Below are 24404 nucleotides of genomic sequence, written 5' to 3' on the forward strand. Positions count from 1 at the left end.
GGCCAATCTGGTGTCCATACATCTGCGCGCGCATTACGGCTCCATTCATTCCGCATAACAGTACACAGGCATACCAACTCAAAAGACACAGGACCCAAAAACAAAATTAGGCTTGCGCTCTCCTTCGTCGAACGCAATAAAACGGAAATGTGAAACGGTATTTTCTAAGAATGTTCATAAGAACATTTTCAGCCCAAAATCGGCAGAAAAATAAGAATACAGTATTCAGCCTGGGTCGGAAAAACTGTATTCTTTTTTTAAAAAAGAGTGTATAGGTGACACGTGAATTTGGTTAAAATTTGTGCGTGAAACGGGATGACGACCATCCCTTTTTCTCTCCTCTTTTTATGCTTTTCTTCGCGCCACATTATATTTTACTGATCGGGGAATGTACTTCTTCTTGAATAACTGGTTTGATTTGAAACCAGTAATCAACAGAAGAAACACATTCCTCAGATCAGATCAGATAACTTTATTCCAGTATACACGGTTAAAAAGTCAGTTTTATAAAAAAATAAAAAAATCATTTACACCAATCTAAATGAACTAATAAGGTTTGCGTTTACACTTGTTAGCGTGTTGGTAGAGAGTTGATTAGTCAAGCTAACGGAGGAGTGACACAAATTCTGTTCGCAGTTGTTTGTGATTCGTGATAATATTGCATTACGTTTTGAGCCATAATGTTAAGCGAATGTATGTATGAATGTATGAATCGCTCTACATTCAACTTGTAGTTAAGTATAAAAGAATTCAAATAGAAGTAGCTTACATTATCGCTTGGCAAACAATCATAGCCATCAGTGGCGGAACTAGGGGAGGGGCCCGGGGGACCCCTTATTTTTAGAGCAAGTAGAAAATAGAGGCCCGAAGAGCCGCCAAATTTTTTTTCAAGATCAAGGGTCTGGAGTCCTGCCATAACAGGAGCCAACCCGTGTGATATAAACAGATCATGGTTCCATCCGATTATCATTTAATTGGCTCGTTTAGATAGCATACATGCAGAGAAAGATATCAAATAAACTTCTAATAAAGCAAATAATTTCAATTTATCCTGTCAAATTCAGTTAATAAATTATATAAAGATATGCAGTTCTTTTGGCTTGTCACGCAATTTTTTCCACCAAAAAGTTGTGTCATGAGCTTCTTCTCTCACTCATTCTCTTTGTCGTGAGTGTGGATCTTTTGCCTCTGTCTGCTGGCTTTCTTTTTCCCCGGTGGTATCTATTTTGAGTCGAACGCACTCCCCTATGAATATCTGATTACTACTAGCTTTATTTTAATTTTCCACTCCGAACCCCTCGGACGAAATGACAAACCTCGTAGGATCTTTTGCGCCGGGTGGACCTGGAGGGAAATTCCCGCATTTCTTTTACTGATTTCCCGCGAGTTTTCATTTAGAATTTTTCAGCGACGACGCTCCCTTGTCAGCGGATGTCCGCGTGGACGTAGACGTGCAGGTTTGGTGCATCTCTTGTAAACAGAAGTGAAGTTGTTCCTTGCCATTTTTTAACGCGGCTTAATTTAAATCTGAGTACTCAAGGCAATCGACACTTCACATCTTGCAAAAGTTACGACCTGTGCACTTTGTAAAAGCGCTGCTTCGCAAATAAGTGGGTAACGCAACGACAGGACTTCGAATTGCGGCCGTAATTGACTTGCATGTTTCGCCTTCGAGCTTCGATCAACTTGTGTCTGGTTTCTCGTACTCCCTCCGATTTTGGTTTCATCCCCTGCTAACATTTGAAAGAAAAGTGTTTAGGTGATCCTTAAAGCAAGCAATCATTGGATTGGAATTTGCGTGGATGTAAACAAGATTCTAAGCTAGCAGGTATGTTTTCCTTAATTTTAATAGTCGACATGATTCCAAAAAAAATCTGCATGTGTGTAGCGATCAAATCATCAAGCTTGCTAGCGGTGATTTTTGCTCGAGATTCGTAAAAGTTTAAAATCATGGCTGGTGGCTACATTCTCCATTCACAGACTGTGGTCTTTGAGTGCGCTAGCAAGAAAAAATGTGTTTTGGCATCATTTGACGATTGTTTAAACGTCGAGAAAATAATTGAATGTTTAATTCAATTCCTTTATTAAGTCTGCTTTGGTTTTCGCAATGAATCGTTTGTTTCTGAAGCAATCCAAGAGCTTGCAGCCTTTGTATTTTGTTTTACAATGTTTATGTACTTAGTTTAGTTCTAAAAAAATTGATCCTTTAAAGGATCAAATAATTACAAATTTGTGCCTGCGAGAAATTTTGTCATGACAGGCAGCCGACATAATATTGTAAGTTCTACCGAACTTGTCATGCTAGCTAGCATCAAGTTATTATAAATTAAGCACAAACAAGCAAAGAGAATATTGGATGTTTTTATCCGCAAATTGATTTAAATATTTCTGAAAGTTATAATTTGTCACGTATAGTTTTCGATTTACCACCTCGCAAAGGAATTTTTTTATTAAGCCCACGTTTTTTCTTCCATGTCATTGTGTCATGTCAACGAGAATTTGATGATAGCACAAGAACGTCTCATCTCAAAGAAATTACCGAGGAGGCGTCTTATATATAGGTGGGGTCAGTATTTCGGAAAAATAAAATACTTTTGTCTGTCAGATCGGAAATTTGAAGGGGAAGCGCGTTTTTCCTGCAATTGTCGCGTCTGTCTTCGCGATTAGTGTTTATAAAGAAAAACCTTATTATATTTACAAGCAAGTTTATATAGACAGCTCTACTGGAAAGCACTTAGGGGCGATTTCTCGAATTTCTAAGCTGGTAAGGAGATATGTTAAAACGTAATTTTGTTCGCTTGTCACTATGTTCAAGGATCTGGCGTGTATCCAGATGGTACGCTAAAGGTTTACTCAATGCCTGCTGTTTAATTAGTGTGAATTTACCGCCGATATCATGCATTTTTGTTTTTAAAATATTACCAATGAATCGAAGCAGTCGTTTTGCTTCGCTAGTTCGGAAGCCCATTAATATGCTTGGTCAATTTCACTTAGGTGTAAATTTCATTAGAATAGAGTCCATCGTCGTTGCGATCATGTGTTCGATCCATCACGCAGAATTTCTTCGATCGCCAAAATGTCAGATATTGATCTTTAAAGAAATATCCCTGAAATACACAATTTGAAACGCCTGCGTTAGACCAAGACCATAAAGGCATAATTCGCAAGGAACTATTCGGCGATTGTTTGTGTGCAAAACCTTTGAAAAATACATTTTATATAAGTTATGCATATTTTCTTTGTTTATATTACATACAATGTCTAATGTCAATTTCCTTTGTACATGATCATGAATATTTTTACATTGTGTGGAATCTGAACTCTGCTGTGACTTTATAATTGCAAGTTCTAGTAAATTCCATAAATGAGGCGTTTCAAAAGTTGACTAAAATCTACAAACTGCAACATCAAGACTGTTATTAACTTTTAGACAAGGCTTTGGAAAATATCTGTTTATATACACCATACATGTACATGTCTGTGTACTTATTGGCAGGGCAAGAACGCTAATATTTATTGTTGTCAAGGGCATGCTCTGCCATGCAATAACTCCTTGAAAAGCATGGGGTGCTATATATATGACAGCTGTTATTTTTCTCAGGTCTAATATCTCTTGTACACCAATGAACAGATGAATTTCATAATTATTGTCTCCCGGCCAATTTTCATTCCATGTTTGTGAAAGATTAACAACTGACCTGTGTATGAAAACATTATGCAAATCTCTTGTGCTTCATCTTCTTTGGGAATAATAATTCCTTTTGTTGACATTATGGATTAAATGGGATAATTAGAAACTGATAAACAGCAATAAATCTTGAGTTTTGATTCTTTTGAAACCAAGTTTGAAATGATTGTTTATCAAATTCTCCTATGATTGCTATACATTTCTTCTCATGTTAGGTTCTAAGAATTTGGCCATGTATCAAGATTGTCATCAGTCTAGATTTGTTGGAAAGAATTTCATTATGGGGTTTTGGGGGGGTGGGGTTTTTTTTTTTGGGGGTTTTTTTTTTTTTTTTTTTTTTTTTGGGTGTTTTTAATTAACAAACTGGTTGAGGTTGATGGCACAACCAGTAGAAAATTATGTTTATCTTATAATTATATGTATAACAAAATTAACAATTACATATTAATTTACCATTCCAGAGAAGGGTGGTGAATAGTTAAATTCAAGACTTGGTCAGATGGCGATCAAGACTTAAACATCTGTGAGCTCAATCGAGGCTTCTTAGCTTGCAAAACAGATATTCCAAGAAATCATTGTGAAAAATTGAAGATGGCAAGATATGTGAATTTTGGCTAAAATTCCACAACTCATATTTTTAGTAGGACCATTTGCTACCCCTCAAAGACTTAATAAGCTCTAATAATCTTACTTACTAACAAAATTAGCCAGCAGTAATTATTTCTAAATGTGAGATCAAATTTGTGTGCAAATGTACTAATAAATTTGTTGTATAATTTTTATTTATTGTTAATCATTTGCTCAGTATTACATGTAAAATAGATATATATATATAGTAATAATGTTGAATTATTTAATACAGACTATCAATTTCCCAGGACTTCTGGCTGACTGTATAGTAGACAAAATTCATGTTTTTTGGTTACCAAGTCTCTTGATTATCTAGTAGACAATTTTTGGGAGTCTCGCTGAGCCCCTGTGTTGACTGTACACTAAAGATAAAGTTTCCATCCCATATATTTCCAGGGGGGGGGGAGCGGGGGGGGGGGGGGGGGTTTGCCCCCCCCCTGTAAAAAAAAAAAAAAAAAAAAAAAAAAAAAAAACCCCCCACCCCCCCCCCCCCTTCTCCTCCCCCCCCCCCTAAAAAAACCCCCCCCCCATTTCTTGTACAGTTTTAGCTCCAGGTCCTCACTCAATTCTCGTAGCCTGCCAACTAAACAGAAGTAAGGTTATCATAAATGCTCCAGACAATGCAAATGAGAGACTAAGTTATTTTTAATTATTAATAAATGCCATGAAATTTAAGGTTATAAATGTAATTAGGTTACATGCAGTCATGTACATGCATGTAATATTAATTAAAACTTATCGAATTTGAATTTAATTTTCAACAAGGGGTTACATTTTTTGAGTTGACACATAAATGATTATTATTTACAATTTTTATAATTATTCTTATTTTATGTAGAATTAATAGCAGCCAAAATCTCAAAGTTGTTTTGTTGCATGCTAGAGAATGAATTGTACTGTAACACATATAAGTGCAATAATTTCTAATACGGTAACAGTACTAGAAGCCCAAATCCAAAAAGCCGATGATTGGTAGAAATGTGCTTTCTTAGTTCAAATAAATACATGCTGTCTTCAAATTGACTTCTTCTTTTAATTAATATTAATAGTATTTTTCTTCCTTATTTTGCCAAACATTCTTATATTGTCTTCATAGATGTGATAAACATACCTTTGGTACCCTTATCTGTTTTTGACCTGTTTTGAAATTAATACAGCTAATCAGAAAACTGATGTTTTCTTTTGAAAACTAAAACATCAGAGTGACTGTCATTAACCAAAACAAAATGCCACTGTATGTATCCTGAATAGAAGAACATTCAAGACAAAAATTAGAAGTGTTCATATAGTACATGCTGGTTTTCAAGTTGTTCAACTATGTTTCTAATTGTTTTGTATTGCTTGATCTCAGTGGGCCAGGGTCAATAGAATCCTAATCAATCAAGACATATGTCTCTTACTTCGATCAGCCCAGGTTTTCTCTGTATTACTGTTCGCACAGCAGAAAAAAGAAGAAAACTTTTTGTCTGAGTTTCTATGTGACTGCATGTACTACAGAATTTTATGAATTGACAAAAATGTAATTGAACAGTTTTTTAAAGCTGCCATTTTCATGATTTGCATACATGTATGCATGATAAAAAGACAATTACGCCCACTGGACTGGATAATGAAGGATAATAAAATCTGTTTAGTTTGCATTTTGTAGATTTACTGCTGTCACATAAATTTATTACTAGCTGTAGCCCTCACAAGTCACAAATAGTTTCAAAATATATCTTCAAGCTTAGTTTGTTATGAAATCAGGTCTCTGGGATCATCTCACTAATTTCATCATTTTCACAGGCCTCTTATCTTACTCTGTTTTTCTCTAGCTCAATTTACTGCTTTGAAAAACAACAGTGGAACCTTTGATCAAAGATAACTTATGTTCAGTCATGCAATCTTTCTGTTTTCACTCTTAAGGGCTGCTTAAATTACATGTCAACAAGGTTTCAGCTTAGAGTCTTAAATTGTGTACATGTATCATCTAAGAGCCAAAATCTCTAAATGTTATTGAATAAATTAAAATTAATTTCTAAACTTGGAGGGATGCAAGACGTCAGGTAATCTGTGAGATAGGCTGCAAACCGAGTAATTGTTAAGCAAATTATTTTCATTCTTTCAACTGTATAATCATGCCATTTTATAAGCTAAAGGTCACAGTAACAATGTTGAATGCTGTTAGCTTCAAATACATGATGTCTGGGTATGTTCTTAATACTAGGGATTATAAAGTTGGCAAACATCTTCTGAGGTTAAATTATAGCTTAATATCACAAACAGAATTACTTTATTAGGTTTTGTGAGCCATTAGTTTAGTCAAGCTTGTAAAATTCATTCACAGTGCATTGTAATTTTTTGTGACAATTCTCAAGACGTGTTATAGTGCCTGTGATAGTATCTGGGGCTGTGATCTGTTTTCTGAAATCTGTTCACTGAGTTGAGTTTCTTTTATCACACAGATTCCCCAAGTAAATCCACTGCTGTACACTGGATAATGAGCTATCAGAAGCTGCTAAAGAATTTTTGAAACAGCTTAGCAGGTATTTACAACAAGACCCAGAGGAGAGCTAGGAAAAATTTGTCACACAAAGCATCGCATGCATGAGTGGTTTTCCCTTTGCATAGCAAGTATCTGCTGCAGTGAGTGGGTTTTGCTTCCAAATTACAGTGAGGTTTCATTGAAAATAGGTTTGCCACTTTAGTGATGTCTGAGGATACGGGTGAAAGAATCTCTAGAATTGAAGCAAGAAGAAAGAGAAGGGAGCAGAGGCGACTTAGCCTTGATACAGACGAGGAAAATAAACCAGTGAATGGAGTCGATGAAAATGGTGGTGGTGGCCGGTCTCGTTCATCAACAGCTGACAGTGATGCTGAGTTATCCAGGGCTTTAACTCGTGAAGAAAAGAGGCAAGAGAGGCGTGAAAAGAAAAGACAGCGAGAAATAGCAGAAAAATCAAAAGAAGCTAAGTCAGCTGCAGTTATAACAGACTTTAGCAAAAGAGAAATCCGTGAACGGAGACCAAGTGACCCTGAAATTCTGTCTGGAGATAGTGAGAGTGTTGATGATACTGACAAAGAGAATGAACAGCGCAATGCACAGAAAGGAGGAGAGAGAAAGAAATCAGGTTATGGCTCTTATGCATCTGCTATTCGCCGAGGATCACAGGGTACTGACGTCGACAAAAGGAAAGAGCGGTATGCTGCTGCTGTTGAGGGATACAATATTAATGATGATGACGATGATGACATGGAATTGTCTCCTCGCGATCCTAGTAGGGACCAGCCACCTGAGGTTTTGTCCACTTCACCTGTTAGAAGAATAAAAGAAGATTATTTGACCTCGGCATCAGGAGCTGGCAGGGAGGTACCACACTCAGAGGAACAACCAACACCGCATCACCTTGCTAAGCAGTGGCCCCCTCCACCTTCTTCTGAGGATGACCAGGATGATGAAAGAAATGGGGAACCACGGAAAGGTGTAGTGAAGACATTTGAGGAGCCGGAGCCTACAGAAGAAGATAGAGGAGTTGATGAAGGCCATGTTGAGTCAGTCAGGTCACTGAAGGACCAGTGGCAGAAGAAGGAACCATCAAAGCCGCTGGGCGTCAACAAACCATACGTACCCATGAAGAGAGATGACATGTGGATCACCCATTTTAGACCTGTCATTGACGAAGGAGAAGCACCAAAGGAGCCAGCCTGGTTACAAATGGTGCGGCAACGGAGGTGGAGATCAACTGTATCAGCACGCTTTCCTCAAACTGAAGAAGAGAAGCAAGTGTTTGAAAATCGTTCCACAACCCCAAGAAAATTCAAGAAGCCAAATCCTCACAGTCTGATGCGATCAAAGTCTGACCTTGATGACGAATTTGAAATAGCCATGAGGCGACGACGACGAAGGACCGACGACGAAGACTCTGTGGATGCTAGTAAGCGTTCATGGTCCTCCTTAACTGATGCTGATCAGGAATCTGTAGCAGTATTAAACAAAGTTCCTATCAAAGGGCCCTTGAAAGAGTATAAGAAAAACCTGGCATTAGAAAGGGCACGTACAACCATGTTGAAATGGACATTTTCGACAGACATGGTTGATGATCCTTATCGATTTGATCTTCCCAAGCCCATTGACCTGGCAACACAAGAAGACTACGAGAGGGAACAGGAGTGGAAATATATGCAGTCTCGCAAGCGATTCATGAGTGGAAGTGAGGCTGAAGGTATGGGAACCTCATCTATGCGATCATCAATGTCATCCTTGAGTGACGGGGAACACCCCAAGTCACCAGTGAGTAGCACACCTGCGCAACCAGAGCAAAGGACATCTGTTAGTTCAGATGAGACACCCCCAAGTCCTGAGGCAGAACACTCTATGCCTGTTGATTCAGGCGAGGATATCAAGTTCAGTCATGGAGTCTCAGACATCAAGAAAAATTTGATGACTGCAAGTGAAGAGGCACCTTTAAAACCCACGATCGCTGATGACAACCTGGAATATGTCCCCAAACTGGCCGATTTGAGGAAAAAATTGCATGAGAGAGAGGAGGAGCCGATACCAAAATCAACCCCTCTGGATGAAGAAATTGAGATGATTCCAAAGGTAAAGGACATTAAAAGCAAATATCTAACTCCAAGAAAAGAAGACCAAGTTTCCAAACACCCAGAATTTGAAGAAGGGGAACAGTTTGAAAGATTGGATAGCATTAAGAGCAGGTTTCAAGCTAAAGAGAAGGAAAGTGAGCCAAAAGTTTTAAGCAAGCCTAAGCTTAAGAAGAAGCTGAGCACTAGTGATGACATGAAAGCGATGATGGCCAGTCGGCGACAGATGACAGATGAGTTTGTCAGCGAGAGCCCAGAGACTGCTCAAGAAATCAAAAGCTTGGCATCAGACATTGCCAAGACATTTGGTTCGGAAGGTAGCAATTCTCCAAAGCAGCCAGCAGGAAAAAGAAAGAAAGACAAGAGAGAGAAAGAAGAGGGGAAATCAGTGGATAGTGTGGCTACTACTTCTGAAGAAAGCGACACCCAACAGTTTGGCCCTTGTGGAAAACCTGAAGGTTGTGGAACAGATGATGAGCTTGACAAGCGTCTAAGCAAGGAGCTCGAGATTTTACCGACCCTTGGAGGTGAACTGAATGAAGAACCAGAGTCCATTGCTTTCAAAGACAAGGTGGCTCGAGATGAATCGGCCGCTTTAGAGAGTGTGCCGCAAAGAGATTCATTTACTGATGAAGGTGATAGTGTGGTCAGTGGAGACGACAAGGCAATCAGGAAGCAAGAATCAATGGATACCGTGGAAACATCAGCTAAGGAAAGTGACACTGAAAGTGAAGATGAAACAGATGCCAAAAAACAAGTCAAAGATGAAGATGATGAAGAAGACTTCTTGAGCTCAGAAAGTGAAACTGACAAAGTTGAAAAACAACACAAGATGATGATGATGATGATGATGATGATTATGACGAGGAACAAGATCAACCAGAGGAAGGTGTTGGAAAAGTTGACGGGAACACCAAGTCTCGCTTATCCACTGACAGACCTCTATCATACACTATGGAGGATGTCAGAACAAGAAAACTCATCAAGGAGGATGACGAGAGACCAAAGTCATTCACATTTGGCGAGGAAGAAAGTGGAGAGGATCCTTTCATCTCTTCCAAGTATGTAGACAGCTCCTTCAGCATAACAATAACCATAACTTTATTTTTAGTGGATCATGCACTATTGTATTGCTAGGGTTTACAGTGCATCTAATGAGGTACGAGTTAAGTCTATATTCCGCTTGTTGTCGAGTTTCCGATTTCACTTTAGTGACTAGGAGTATTCACTCCTCCCTCAGTGGGATGCTAGTTCATGCGAGAGGAACCTAGAATGGGGTATCATTGATGCATCCCTAGGGGCAGAGACTGGGTGGCCAACCCACCCAACCCCCCCCCCTGGGGACCCAAGAATGTGAGTAAGTGCAGCAAGATGAGCGACTTCCCGAGAGGTATTAGAGGACATGTTTATGCAGCAATGCCACTTTGTTAGGTTTTTTAAAGTACTTCCTCTTTTTTTAGCTTGAAGGCATTTTCAGACCAAAGAAGGAAAATCAAGCCAGCCAGACGGCATGCAGCTAGTAGTAACCCTGTCCGGCAGCGGCAGAACAGAGATGACCTGAGAACTGAAACAGATGTAAGTTAATACATGCCCATATAACTAATTACATGAGGTCACTGTTTAACCTGAGAAGGTTGCATACAAAAGTCACTGGTCAACCTGTTAGCTCAGTTGGTGGAGCAGGGTGCTCATAGGAGGGTCGGAGATAGAATCCCGCAATTTCAAAGGTCCTACCTATTTTCTTTTAAGTTGTGAAACCTTTAAATCATCTCGGACTACACTATTCTCTTGCTATTACAATTCTTAATGAAAACCCTGGTAGAGTGCTGGACTGTTGGTGCGGGAGGTCTTGGGTTCGACTCGCAGACCAAACCACCACTCAGGGTCTTGAAAAAGGAGAACATGCTGCCCTTGTAATTACATCTGCAAATGGTTAGATGTTCTAGTCTACTCAGATAAGGATAATAAACCGTGGGCCCCATTTCCTGCATCTTCAGTGTTATACGCTCAGCAGGGGACGTTAAAGAACCCCGCCTAATTGCAGTGTAGAGCATGCAGTACCTGGTGATGTGGTCTGGCCTTGTTTGACGGGTCGGTGCTTCACAAAGGGTTAACCTCATTGTGTCTTCTCCCCCTTGGACAAAATTGTCCAAGAAAAATTGCTTAATTGACTATGACTATGACAAACTTATTGAACCTAAAGAAGTTAAATAATAGCTGCCATGTGGGTTTGTGGAATTCCTTTAACTGTGGTATAGATTCAATATCAGTTAATATTTAATTTTCTTTTCTAGATTCTCAGGATCCGAGAAGAAGAAAAACCCTCACTTGCTGGCAAGAAAAGTAAGCTCAGTTATTAATTTGGACAAGGAATGTTGTTCAACGTAAAAAATTTAGATCAGTTTCTTAAACACAAATGTCACTTTTTTCAAGCCCTGTATAAATACCTTTTCTCAAGGTCTACTTTGTAATTACCAGGTAGTGCCAGACTTTATCTTTTCATCACTTGCTGCCCTCCCATTTCGCATTTTAACAAGGTAATGAAAAGTGCGAGGCAGCCAAGCATGCGTCCATTCCAGTTAATGCCTTCTTGTTTCTTTTTTGCTTTTTTTTTTTTGTTTTTTTTTTTTGGAGAATATCCCCCCTCCCCCCCCCCCCACTCCCCCCCCCTTTCCCCCCCCATTATAATTATGCAAAAGGATTTTTAATTTTAATACCTGGTGAATAACTTCTACTTTCCAGAAAAAGAGAAAGCTTTTACTGATGAAGCTATGGCTGGTTTGTCCAGCACAGAGGATCTGGCTGCCGCGAGCACTGCCTTGAGAAAGACAGCCAAAGACTCCTCTGGAGTAAGCACAGAGATCAAAGACTTTGGAGGATTTCTACCTGTCATGCTGTTACAGATCAAAGGTTTGCAACCGAAAACTTAAAATAATATTTATTTTATTTTTAGCTATGATGTCACTTGACTAAAACACATGTAAGGTCAAGTGGACATATTTTAACCCAAAAATAAAAACCAAATAGTTGCTTTTAGTTGGGAAAATAATCCCCAGATGAACAAGATTGATTTTTCTGAAGAAATACCATTACCTGAAAATGCTGTGAATACTGTTTCAGAGCTTGTAGATTTCAAAATTTTATGGGGTGCATTCCCCCACACCCCTTTAGTGGCTTGTGCTTTTGGTGATCACAGATTTCGCCTTGTCTGTAACAAGAGCCTGGTTACGTACACAGCCCTGAAACTAGTATGAAATTGGCCAGTTTTGAGATCACTGTCTAAATGTAAGTTTTATAGTTGTTTAACAGAGATTTATATAGATAGCTGCTGAAATGCAAACTTTGCAATCGCACTTAAACTTCAATTGAAGTGGTGCACACCTTCAATAATGCCTCCAGTGATTCTCCTTCTTATTTTCCCTGTGTATGCTCGTATATCAAAGGAAGAATTTATTATTTGATAATGAGTCACTTGTAGCCTTATTGCACACACCCCTTCAGTTGTCCTATCAAAATTGAAGTCTTACAAATTTTCACAAACTCTTTCCAATTCAGGCCATGTGACAGGTTTCTGCTATAAGAGAATAATATGATATGATTGTTGTTGTTGTAGGTGCAAGGCACATCCAGACCAGACTAGTCGAACCTTCAGTCAAGTCGCTCAATTCTGGTGATGTGTTTGTGTTAGTGACACCGAAGGAGGTTCATTTGTGGAATGGAAAGGACGCGAGTGTAATGAAAAAAGCTAAGGTAATAAAAGTACTACATGCATACATATACCTGTCAAGCCAGAGGGTTGGAAGGGGGAGGCAGGCACAGGCAGGGATTTGAACCAAGCTGTGATTTTCTGTTTAATATCCCACCCTAGGGTATTTGTGGATGGTCGAAAGAGTCACTCAGTGTCATTAAAAATGTACTAGGAAGCCATCTAGTTATGGTCCAAAGTCCTCAGGATTGATCATTATGTTGTGTTCTTGGACAAGAAGACACGCCTCTCTCCACTAAGGGATAGGTAATTAAATGGGTACCTGAGACTCAGTTGCTGTGGTGTTAAACAATGGGATGGACTAGCATCCCGTCCAAAGAAGGATAGAAATACTCACAGTCACTTTTGTGCCACTAGTCTCGACCCAGGCTCCCATATGCTCCCTCTTCTCATCATAAATCTTCATCATTGTGGGTAGTGGTAAAAAGTAGAGAAGGTGGGGGGGAGGGGGTTCATTCAGGCTAAAAATCACTAAATAAACAAAAACTTCTTTTATAGGGAATGGAAGTTTCCACTATAATTGTCAAGCAGAAGGACTTGGGCTGCAATGCAGCAAAAGTTCACATCATGGATCAAGACCTTGAGGCAAATGATGCTATAACACGACTCTTTTGGAAGACATTAGGGGGCAAAGCAGATGTTTCAGGTACTCCTACGTGCAGAATAACTGTGTTGTCACGTTTTATCTGCAGGATGTAATAATGTAAAGTTCTGAAAGTTACCGTGTAACCAGACTGGAATTTCAGAAAGGGGGGGGGGGGTCCGACTAAAATGGGAATCGTGGGTGGACCAATCCATCATAATAAAATAGAAATGTCTTGAAAGAAACTTGCATAACAAATCAGATAAAAGGATAAAACTTGTTTGATAAATTACATCAGAACAGGGTAACAGATTGTCGCACATTAGGTCATCTTTACTTTATCTGTTTTTCCTTCTGTTTCTTAATAGCAAGTCAAGTTACTTTGGAAGGCTGCTACGTTCATAGGTTATTAATTTCAAACTCAATGATGAGGTATTGTCCATTGTCAGCTCGCCCTCGCCCCCCCCCCCTTCCCTGCCCCCACCTCTCCCCTCTCTTTTTCTCCCTGGCCTCTCCCCCACCCCCTGATCGTGGTTAGGGCAATTCCCAACCTGTATGACAAGGGTTGTTCATTGTCAGCTTGCTCTCCCTTTTGACTAAACCATTGAGGGATCAAAGGCCTTACTAGCTAGATGTTATTCATTTCAGATGCCAAAGAGTTTCCTTCAGACGAAGAACACGAAAAAGGCTTGATAAAGACCAATGCAATCTACAGAGTCAACTGTACATCTGACCCCCCTGAACTGGTCCTGCGTGATGATCTGTCAGGCCGTATTCTCAGTGCAAATTTAATGGATAATTCACAGGTTTGTTGTATTTTAAAATTCTTTGGGCAGGGGAGGATGCTGCTATTGGTAATGATGTTTTTTAGTACTGTAAATCCTGTGATACGCACCCCAGCCCCCTCGAATAAGCGCCCCTTCTGTGAGGCAAAATTTGAACTAAATGCCTCCTCAAATAAGTGCCTCTCCTTCCCCCTCTTTATCAATGTTTAGTCATTACTCGTCCGACATCATTTACAATCATTCTTAATTCAGATTCGAAGTTGAATTCCTGTTGACTTTGTTTTTTTTTTCTTTTAAGATGGAGTGCATCTTATCGTGTGTGGTCATGAATTTGGAAATATTAAATACAGTTTAAACCCCTATTAATCGACCACTCCATATTAAGCAGCCAGTTATCAAAGTCCTGAAAGTTTTGTCAGTATAGAACTATAAATAAAACCCTTATCCAGCGGCCACGGCTATCTTTCGGCCATCCCGATGAGGATTCATCTATTGTCTTCACCTATATCAAGTGGCCGACTATGTAGTTTGGCCTTGTTTTCAACAACCTAAAAAATAGGAGTCCGAAATAGGAAGTGACGACTGAAAAAAACATTCTCATACACGCTTTTTATCGTCTTGACGTGTTTCCGTTGTCACTTAGCTTTGTCACTTTTTTATTTTTTGGTTTTTCTGGCAATAAAGTGATGTTTCTACCACGCTTTATGCTAATTTCTGACGAAACCCCCTTTTAGTGGCCATCTCCTATTAATTAAGCAGCCAGTTACCATCTCCCCAAAGGTGGCTGCTTAATAGGAATTCAACAGTAAGTACCCTACCCCATTAAATAAGTGTTCCAACCTTGATTTAAAATGAGTGCCCTGAGTGCTTCTTTGAGGATTAACGGTTACTTATTTTCTGTTGATCTTCATTCTAGGCCTATGTTGTTGACTTTGGGGCAGAGGTGTACCTTTGGCTAGGTAGAAACTGTCACAATCTGGCACGAGCGAAGGGAGTGACCCTCGCACAAGATCTCTTTAATGGATCATTCAAGTTCAAAAGTACCATCAACCCAATAGACCCCAAAACTAAATCTGAGGGTCTTCCTAAGATGACAGAAGTCAGCCGACCTTCATGGGCCCTGTTTGGCCGTATGACAGCACGTTCCGAGACGGTTCTCTTCAGAGAAAAGTTCATTGATTGGCCAGATCATAATATCGACTACACCCAGGATTTTGTTAAACAACCTATAAGTGGGAGTTTCACTGATCTCTCCGAGGTGAGAAAATGGCAAAGCTAAATTTCCATTGGCCATTTCAAGGGTGCTATTTCGTAATTTTGTTTTTCATTCCTATACGTTCCAGTCCAGTGAGCCAATCAAAACTCGATGCAAATACAAGTAGCAGGCACAAAGCGCGGGAAAACGTGCGTGAGCGTTTCACGATTGGTTTTGGTTTTAGTTCTGATTGGCTAAGAAAGTGGCACGAGACTTTTTAAACCAATCACTAAGCGTAGTCATGCTAAACCAAAGCAAACGCAAACTACTTTCGACACTAGTGAAAATCGCTCTATATCAGTTAGAACAGTTTTCGATTGAGTGTCGTAACACAAGAACCAAAGTAACCCTTCTGGCCAATCACAAAGAACACAGACAATCCAGTGAACCAATCAAAACACAAAGCAAATACATGTAGCTGGCGCGAAGCGCGGGAAAACTTGTTTGGGCGAGTCATGATTGGTTTTGGTTTTACTTCTGATTGGTAGAAAAATTAGCGTGAGGTTTCTAAGCCAATCTAGGTTTCTAAGCCAATTACTTAGGGTAGTAATGCAAAACTAAAGCATATGCGAATTACTTTCAACACTCATGTGAAAAATTGCTCTAAGCTTATAATGTGTCTATAAACTTGTAATTCTTTCTTTGTCAAAGTACTTGACACTTTTATATTCTCTTCACAAAATTTAAAAAAATTCAACAGTTCACTACGTTATATGTACGTCAGTCTTTAAGTCTTGTAAAAGTTTTTAGTTCCGATAAATATTAATTTGCTTTTAACTATGGTTAACGCTAATGTGTTATTAAAATAATTAAATTAATGTATATCTAACTCTTTTAATCTAATCCTTTTAACTCTTTCAACTGTTAATGCTCTTCACTAACGCATGCAGCAGACCTATGGTGAAAACAGGGATTTTAAACCTCGTGGCAAAAAGGTATGGGGTAGATATGAAATGTTAGTACACTGATGTAATGTAGTTGATAAGGAGTTTGTATGGTCAAACTAATTGGCACAGGGAACCCAAGAACGTCTTTCCACATAAAAAAACAAGGTCATTCGTGCACACATGCACAGCAGAACCAAGATCACACTTGGACAGTTAGCCCAAGCTCTTACTAACACATCAAACCCAAGAACACCCTTGCACAACACACCCAAGATCTTACTTTGTAAAGCACATCCAGGATCACACTTGCATAGCTCAGCCAAGCTCTTACTTGCACATCAAACCCTCGAACACCCTTGCACAGCACACCCAACATCTTACTTTGCACAGCGCATCCACAATCCCAGTTGCACAGCAGACCCAGGATAATACTTTCACAGCAAACCTAAGATTATGTACAAAACACCCAGAAATCATTCTTGGTGAGCGGACCTAAGATATGTGATCGAAGATTATACCCTCACAGAAAACCCAAGGTGCTTCTTGCACAGTTTACCAAGATGCTCCTTCAACAGCAAACCCAAACCTACTTTTGTGGTGTATGGTTCATATAATTACTTTTCCCACGAATTTCTCTGATGTTATTAAACATGCAATCTTTCAGAAGCGTCCAAACAGCATATTTGAGATGAAGCCGTGTGATCCAGACAACTTGATAGAGTCTCCCCCAGAACCGAGCTTGATTCTTGAAGGTTTGTTTATTAATTTTAACACTTAAAGCCTTGTTGACAACAAATTCTCCCAATCGTTACCCATACATTTGTTGTAGTACTAGTTGGGAGAAATTAGAGATTGATATTGTAGATGCCCAGAAAGGTGCCCTGGGTTTATACTTGTGCTATAGGCTTTTTCTTGTGGGAGGGAGCGTTGTGTGGCGAGACCAAACAACGACAGCGTAGGAGACTAGTAGCTTGTAGTCCTTTTGTCAAGTTGAGATGGGGGAATTCTCAATTTCAGGGGAGGGGCTTCTATGCGGAAGAGTCTTATGCTATTTTGTTGATTTGTAGGTTTTGATGTGGGGCGTGGCACAGGAAGCTTTGATGAAGAAGGAAGACGGTTTATTGTTGATTCGATTTCCATGAAAATCTGGCATGTCAAGGAATATTCCTATCAGTTGCTTCCTGAAGAGGAATATGGCCATTTCTTCTCGTCAGAAGGTATGTACCACACCTCCTCTCTCCCCCCCCCCCCCCCCTCCCCCTCCTCGCCTCCCCTACATGTGTTGTGTATAAGGGATGAAATAAGGGGAGTTCTCTTGCTGGTTTTACGATTTTTGTTCGTGGATAAAATAAGTATTCACGCTCATATTCCATTGCATATCATAACGGTTTATTCGAAGTAGCAACATTCAGTGCTTTTAAAAATGTCAGTTATAAGGGTGCACAGACAAACTCTCTTAATATGTTGGACAACTATTTTGTGTTGTAAGATTTGGAAACAAATTGGGAGGGTTCCGCCGGTTCATTCCCAACTTTCTTGCTTACTTTACTTTGTTGATAGGTTACGTTGTAAGGTGGAAGTACTGCGTGAAACTAACAGGTGTAAAGACATTGAAGGGTAAACAGTCTCGGTATGAAGATGTCGGGCGTGATAAGGTGGCTTACTTCTTCTGGCAAGGACAAGACAGCACTCTGAATGAGAAAGGAACTGCTGCATTGATGACTGTTGAGTTGGACTCAGATAAAGGACCCCAGGTAATATGACTCTTAATAGATCCTAAAGTTTGTTAGTTCGTTCGTGTGTGTGGGGTTCTTTTTTCCTTCTTTTGCTCATTTCTTCGTTTCCTCTTTCGGTCGGACGGTCGTTCTTTCGCCCATTCCCTAACGTAACCTTCTTTGTCGAATAAAAATACAGCTGTGAATGGTGCATTAAATGTGTTATGTGCTTGTAGGTCCTGGTCTCTCAAGGCAAGGAGCCTCCTTGTTTCACCAGATTGTTTGAAGGAAAGATGGTCGTTCACTTAGGAAAGTAAGTTTTTAAACAACTAGAATAAATAAATAAAAATTCCTTTTCTGGTTTTCACATCTAACAAAACGAGTGGAGATAAATTGTTTTGTATACGAGTTTTCTATTTGCACGGAAAAAAGAGTTTCAAAGATTTAACACCGCTTCTTTTTGTTTAACTTTGTAGGAAAGACTCTTCAGAGGAAATAGGTACAGAGTTACTTGATTTTATTGTTTATATTATTTGAGAACGTGTTACAATGACATTCCTTGAAATGAAAGATTTTGTTCAAATTGAGCTTACATTTTTAATGACGGTTCCCCGTTCCTAAGCCAATAAAAAATGTTTTAATGTTTTGTTTTGTTCAGTGTGTCTGCGAAAAGTCGTAGAAGTCACGTGTGATAGATTGCACGTGCTTAGTGAAAAATTGCACGTGCACGCGGTTGTTACCTCGTTGATTGGCTAAAAAGTTTCCTGGGAAGGTTTGGAAACCCAACAGAAGTTCAAAACTTGTCTCTTCAAGATGCGTATTTCATTAAGGTAAACTTATTTCGTTTCGTTTTTTCTCTTTTCAAGGGAATGGATCACTGTTTATTGTCCGAAATGAACAACCCGAGGAGTCATATTTATTAGAGATACCAGCAAAGTAAGGATTATATTTTTATTTAAGTTCGTTTTCTGGAGAATAAAACAACGTGAAATATTGTACTCCACCTTGATGCGATTCTGATGGGGTGGGAGCTGAACACAATATTTGTGTTTTTCTTTTAACAGTGCATCGTCCCTAAGGTCGCGAACATCGTTTGTGGTTGCAGACAACAAGAAATCACTCTTGAATGCCTGGCACGGCAGCAAATCCCCTTCTTCCACGAAAGAAATAGCTGTGTCTGCTACAAAAAGACTAAAAAAGTGGTAAGTTAGAAGCCGTATTCCAGGCGAAGAAACAAGCTCCTCTCTTGTCAAACCTTCGTGGAATTTCCCGAAGTGTTTCCGATAATTAAACTGCCCAATCAGAATGTACACGAACAATTTGATTGTACACGACAGCCTGACGGCGTTAGGACAGGTCTTGTCTCTTAGCAACCTGTCCAGTAAAATCTGTGGGCTCATTAAATAATAGGAGACGTTATTTTAACGGAAAATGTTATTTGTTTCCTGAGTCTTTGGAAATGTGTTGCATTATCTTGGTTAACAATTCATGTCAGTTATACAGTGTCTTCTTAGGAGCACTTAAATATAGAGCAAAGCTGTTTTGTCGGGTTTTGAAGGCTGGTTTAATCCTTTCTTCCAAACTGAAACACGTTTGGAAAAGTTTAAAGGCCGGTTTATACGTTACGATTTGTCGGCTCGATTTGTTCCAAGCAAATTTACACGCTGCGATTCGTCGACCGGCTTTTCTTTGACTATTTAAATTGAAAGGATGAAAATCGGCCAGATTTCTAAAATCTGTGACACTTCAACAGATTTTTAAGAAATCGGGCCGATTTTTAAATGTGCACTCATTTTCTAATCAAATCTGGGCCAAATCGGGCCGACAAATCGTAACGCGTAGATCGGCCTTAAGATATCTCTTTCATATAAAGGCAGTGCAGTGTTTTCCTCTCTGGAGCGCTGATTTAAAAAGTGAAAACCTCAAGCGTTATATTGAGCTGCCTAAGATAACGTAGCTGGCTTCTTTTCTTCACTGTGAGAGAAACGTCTCGGATTCGAACCGAAAAATGCCATAATGATGACGTAGGTCAACAGAGATCCATGTAGAGCCACTGATTGGTGGTAAATTGCGCGCGAAAATTCACCCTAGTAACAGCCAATCAGAGACACTTCACAGACCTTTGAAGAGCTACGTCACCAGAATGGAATTTTTCGAGTCGAATCTGGAGAAGACGTGCGGAATAACGAGCTAACGTTTGGAATTTTTTTTTTTTCTTTTGTCACAAAAGGTTTAATAAACAATATTCCAAAGAATATAAAGCCAAAGAGGTCTCCGAAGGAGAGGAAAGCAAAGAGTTTTGGAACGTTCTTGGTGGAAAAGCAGGCTTTATGCCACTAAGTGGAGGTATAGATTGTGTGTACAATTTTGTTTTATTTTCGTCGGTTTAAAAAACTTTGTGTTGTAACAATTCACTTCTGCTTCGTGAAAGTGAGGCGTAAGAATGAATGCGCTTACAGTAAAGTTATAGAGGTATTCGATTAAGTGTTTTTGTTCTTGAGCTCGCTTACAAGTTTTCACAAAATTTCTCTATTCTAAATAATAAAGATGGTAAATTTTAAGCGTGGTGATAAATAATGAAAATGAAGTGTTCAACAGTGTCACGAGCATGGGACAAAAAAGAGATCTGAGTCCCCGATGGGAATCAAACCCATGGCCTCCCAGATACCGATTGAGCGCTCAAACCAACTGAGCTTCGAGAGACTCGTGGTGAGCTGGGCCATTTACTAGGTTGATATGTGACACGCGTCCTGCATACTGCTAGGATCAGAAATTTCTCAATTCTATTCTATTCTATAGCTATCTGCGAAATTGCGCAAAAATCAATACCTAGCTCTTCCTCGCCCAATATTTAAGTCAAGGAAACTACTTGATACACAATAGAGATGTATGACAATTTATAACGATTTTGAACACGTATTGTTATTTTAGATTCGGAGAAACATGACTATACGTTGCGCGTTTTCAACTTAAAGAGTACAAGTGGTTCGTTTGAGGCGACTGAAGTGCTGAACCCGGGAAGATCGGAACAAATCACTCCCTACCCGATTCTGCAATCACAACTGTATGCTGCGGATCAACCAGGTAAAACTTAAAGTGCAATCTGATTTTGTGTGTGTTTGAATTTGTTCGGGTTCTTGCGAAAAAAATTGCACGAATCACCTTGTTTTTCGACTGGCGACGGAATCGTAGTTGGGATTCGTAATCGAAGTCGTAAGAGTGCCAACGACCAAGTGAATCGAGAATCACAGTCGTAAGCAATTAAATTAAAAATTGTTTGAGTCATAAGGTCGACAAAATCGGAGTCGGAAGAATCAGAACGTTTCAATTTTTATTCCGATTCTCCTTATGACTCCGTCACTTATGATCCAGGGAAAACTAGATTGACGGAGTTGCAAGCTGAAGCGGAAGAACAAGCCAATCACAATGCTAGGTTCTCTCGGGATCTTATTTTCATGGATGCAGGATCGTTGGAAAATCTGCAGAATTCGAGAAAATTAGATCCCGCGAAAAATACTTGCCACATGAAGAGCATAACTTTATTTATGTGGTCATTCCTGATGGTACTGTTTTTAATTGTTTTTCTTCCATCTGTAGCCTTGTTCATGGTGGACGCAGTTCACGTGATTTATCTCTGGCACGGCTGGTGGCCGCAGAGTGATGAAGATTCCGAGTCAAGAGCCTCCACAACAGGCTCCGCAGAGACGCGATGGAGTAACGACAGGAGGCTGGCTATGGAGACGATCAAATCTTACGCTGAAGGTACAAAATGCTTCCACCTTAACCCTAAGTGCTTCTATCTGAAGGAAAGGCGGGATAACTGGAAGATTAGGATTTCTTTAGAAACGGAGGGAAGTTACTTTGGCAGCCGGGGGTGGGGTTGGAGCTTACGCTTAGCTCCTGGCCCCCGGGTGGGGGATAGGGACAAAGGGGGGTTAGAATCACTTTGTTTAATTATTAACAGCGGGGATCTTTTTGAGGGGGGTATAAGGTAATCATATTCCCCGGGTGACTCCCGTCAGATAACACCGGGCAGGGGGTAATCACTAAGAATTATCATTTGAGGTAGATCTTTTAACGTTGTGAACTTGTTAGCGATCGTAGCGAAATTTTAAAATTAAATTTGCGTGATATGTCAGCAGTGAAAGCAGAAGGTTCCATTCAAGATGTTTCCAAAGTTTACTACTTGAAGGATCTTTTTAGATTCGAAAGATAACTATTTTCCGGTAATCAGATTCTCTCTTTTTTTTTGCCATCAGATTCTAATTATACATTTTTTTTCCCTGCAGAATTGAAGCGTGATTTTTCTCAAGTATTTATTGTGTTCGCTGGCCTGGAACCAAAGTCGTTCAAGAGTCTTTTCCCATTCTGGGAGGATCGGCCTGATGTGGGCAAATTAAACCAAGCGGTGAGTTTATCGTTCAAATCTCAGTTGGTAGATTAGAACCCTGATTATCTTTTAGGCTTCAGTCACTCAAGTTGCAAACCGGCACCACATTTCTGTACTTCGTATGGTACGATTGTGTAGGAAAACTTTGTATGTTTCTTATTGCATTTGTTTTCATTTCGATTAGACTGGAGCAGCTGACGGTGACACATTAAAAGTGGAGGCAGAGCTTGCCAAGCTCTCAAGGTGATGTTATAGGCGACGATTTTTGATGAAGATTTTTTGCTTTAAACGCGCTGAACACAAAGTGAGCTGTTACCGCGACTTGCAGCTAAAACTGCCCCCCCCCCCCCCCCCCCCCCTCCCCGAGTCAATGATGAATTCGCGCTAAAACCAAAACTCGCCCTTGGTGAACTTGAGTTTTCATTTCATTTGACCAAGATTGTAGCAGAGACAAAATCGTAACACGTGCACACTCAAATTAACTAATAATGTAGCGGAGACATGTCACAGCGACAGGTCTCCTCGTGTGTGCTGAAACGTTTCAAGGGGCGTGTCGCTGCAATATGCCCCGCTACATTTTTCTTGCGTATTTTTTCTCTGCCACATGCCGCTGCGATACAAGAACTGCGCGTTATTCAAGGCGTATTTCTGTGGTTGTAGCAAAATCAGAAGTCTTCCTCTACCTCTCATTATTGACTGTATCGTCTTTTCATATATAGGACGGAGTATACCTTAGAAGAGCTGAAGCAAAAACCACCCCCTGAAGGAGTTGATCCCTCCAGACTTGATTCGTATCTGAATGCTGATGACTTTCAGGTAAAAAAAAACTCCAAGTTCTTCGTTCGTTCGTTCGTTTGTTCGTTCGTTCGCGTGTCTGTTCGTTCATTCTTTCCTTCATTCATTCATTCGTACATGCGTTCGCTCGCTCGTATGTTCGTTTGTGGGTGCGATCGTTCGTGCATGCTTGCCTGCTAACCCTGCTTGCGTTCGCTTGCTCGTTCATTCGTTCGTTCGTCCTTTTGTTCGTTCTTTTGCTTGTCTCTTTAAGAAAGGAAACTTCTGGTTCGCAGGGTTATCCTTAGCGAATGGAAGTTACAATATATTTTTCTTCCCTTTACAGAAAGCGTTTAACATGACCAGAGACGCATTTGATGTACTACCAATGTGGAAGAAGACAAATCTCAGGAAAAAAGCTGGCCTTTTCTAACTTCTTGCCACGAAATACCAGATATTTAATTCAATTAGTTTATTAGATTATTTCGTTTATAACGATTGTAGTACTTCAGTGCTATTTCTCCATGTCAGTCGGTGTGTTTCTAAAAGCTTGACTGATTAAGAGAGCGATATCGTTTCGGAAACGCCCACCTACCCCCCCCAAACCTAACATTTTGCCCAAAGAAAGAAGAAGTGTTAATGTTAGGTTAGGGGAGGGGTAGGTAGGCAGTTCCCAGAAACGACTATTGATCCGAGAGCGTTATTTAGAGCAAGTGAATTTACCACAGTAAAATCACAGATGTACAAATATAAACTCGCATTTTACGACCTTATGGCTCTAAAAACAAATCTTCGGGAACTGACCTTCTTTAAAGGCATTGCCGAAGTTTTCAAGTAACAAATTCCCGCTTCTAATGAAGACTTCTTTGCCCACAGTAGCAAATTTATTGCAAATCTCTCTGGTTATTAAAAAAAAAAAGAAATTTAAGTCTAAACCTCCTTAAGTAACATGAAAACTTTGGGATTTTGGAGAAAAACTTTTCAACCTCTGTTAGATAAAGGTATAATCAGATTGTTATGAACGTTAATAATTTCAAAGGAAGAAAAACAAACAACTTGCTTGAAATATTGCAAATTCGCGAGGTACAAAGTTGCGGTCGTATCAAATTAGTATGTAATGAATAACTATTTTGGCAACAAACGTGTTCTTTGCATCGGGCTTGCAGTGAAAATCACCATAGTTGTTTTTGGAACAATGAATAGGGAAGCAATTCTCAAATCTTACTCATCAAGAATATAAAACAGGAGATCTTCAATCGAGAAATGGAAAGTACAAGGTGTAGTGGGGCATTGGTTTACAAACAAAATTAACTTAAATGAAATTTCCCGAAGTATGCTGAACAACAGTAG

General features: G+C 39.7%; 1 protein-coding gene across 1 annotated transcript; it reads left to right on the forward strand.

Annotated features, from left to right (window-relative positions):
• The first annotated feature begins 1454 nt into the window (after positions 1-1454).
• On the forward strand, positions 1455-23621 carry LOC144629337 (uncharacterized). Its single transcript, XM_078487574.1, has 25 exons — positions 1455-1828; positions 6763-9699; positions 9732-9960; positions 10360-10474; positions 11194-11242; positions 11642-11809; positions 12513-12649; positions 13164-13311; positions 13897-14054; positions 14950-15291; positions 16179-16223; positions 16840-16927; positions 17243-17392; positions 17736-17929; positions 18127-18203; positions 18367-18389; positions 18757-18826; positions 18955-19092; positions 20121-20236; positions 20822-20974; positions 21488-21652; positions 22180-22298; positions 22465-22523; positions 23000-23096; positions 23401-23621. Exons 2-25 carry the CDS (start codon positions 7008-7010, stop codon positions 23485-23487), a joined length of 5619 nt encoding a protein of 1872 aa, XP_078343700.1. The 5' UTR covers positions 1455-1828; positions 6763-7007; the 3' UTR covers positions 23488-23621.
• Positions 23622-24404: the final 783 nt, after the last annotated feature.

The sequence above is a fragment of the Oculina patagonica genome, chromosome 10 (assembly GCF_052425735.1).
Source record: "Oculina patagonica isolate OP01 chromosome 10, crgOcupat, whole genome shotgun sequence".
NCBI classification, from domain to species: Eukaryota; Metazoa; Cnidaria; class Anthozoa; order Scleractinia; family Oculinidae; genus Oculina; species Oculina patagonica.

Excerpts from the sequence above, each read along its gene's own strand:
- LOC144629337 (XM_078487574.1), top strand. The coding sequence starts at position 7,008 with ATGTCTGAGGATACGGGTGAAAGAATCTCTAGAATTGAAGCAAGAAGA. Across the intron at positions 11,243-11,641 it reads CTCACTTGCTGGCAAGAAAA|AAAAAGAGAAAGCTTTTACT; the intron begins GTAAGCTCAGTT and ends TCTACTTTCCAG. Across the intron at positions 16,928-17,242 it reads ACCGAGCTTGATTCTTGAAG|GTTTTGATGTGGGGCGTGGC; the intron begins GTTTGTTTATTA and ends GTTGATTTGTAG.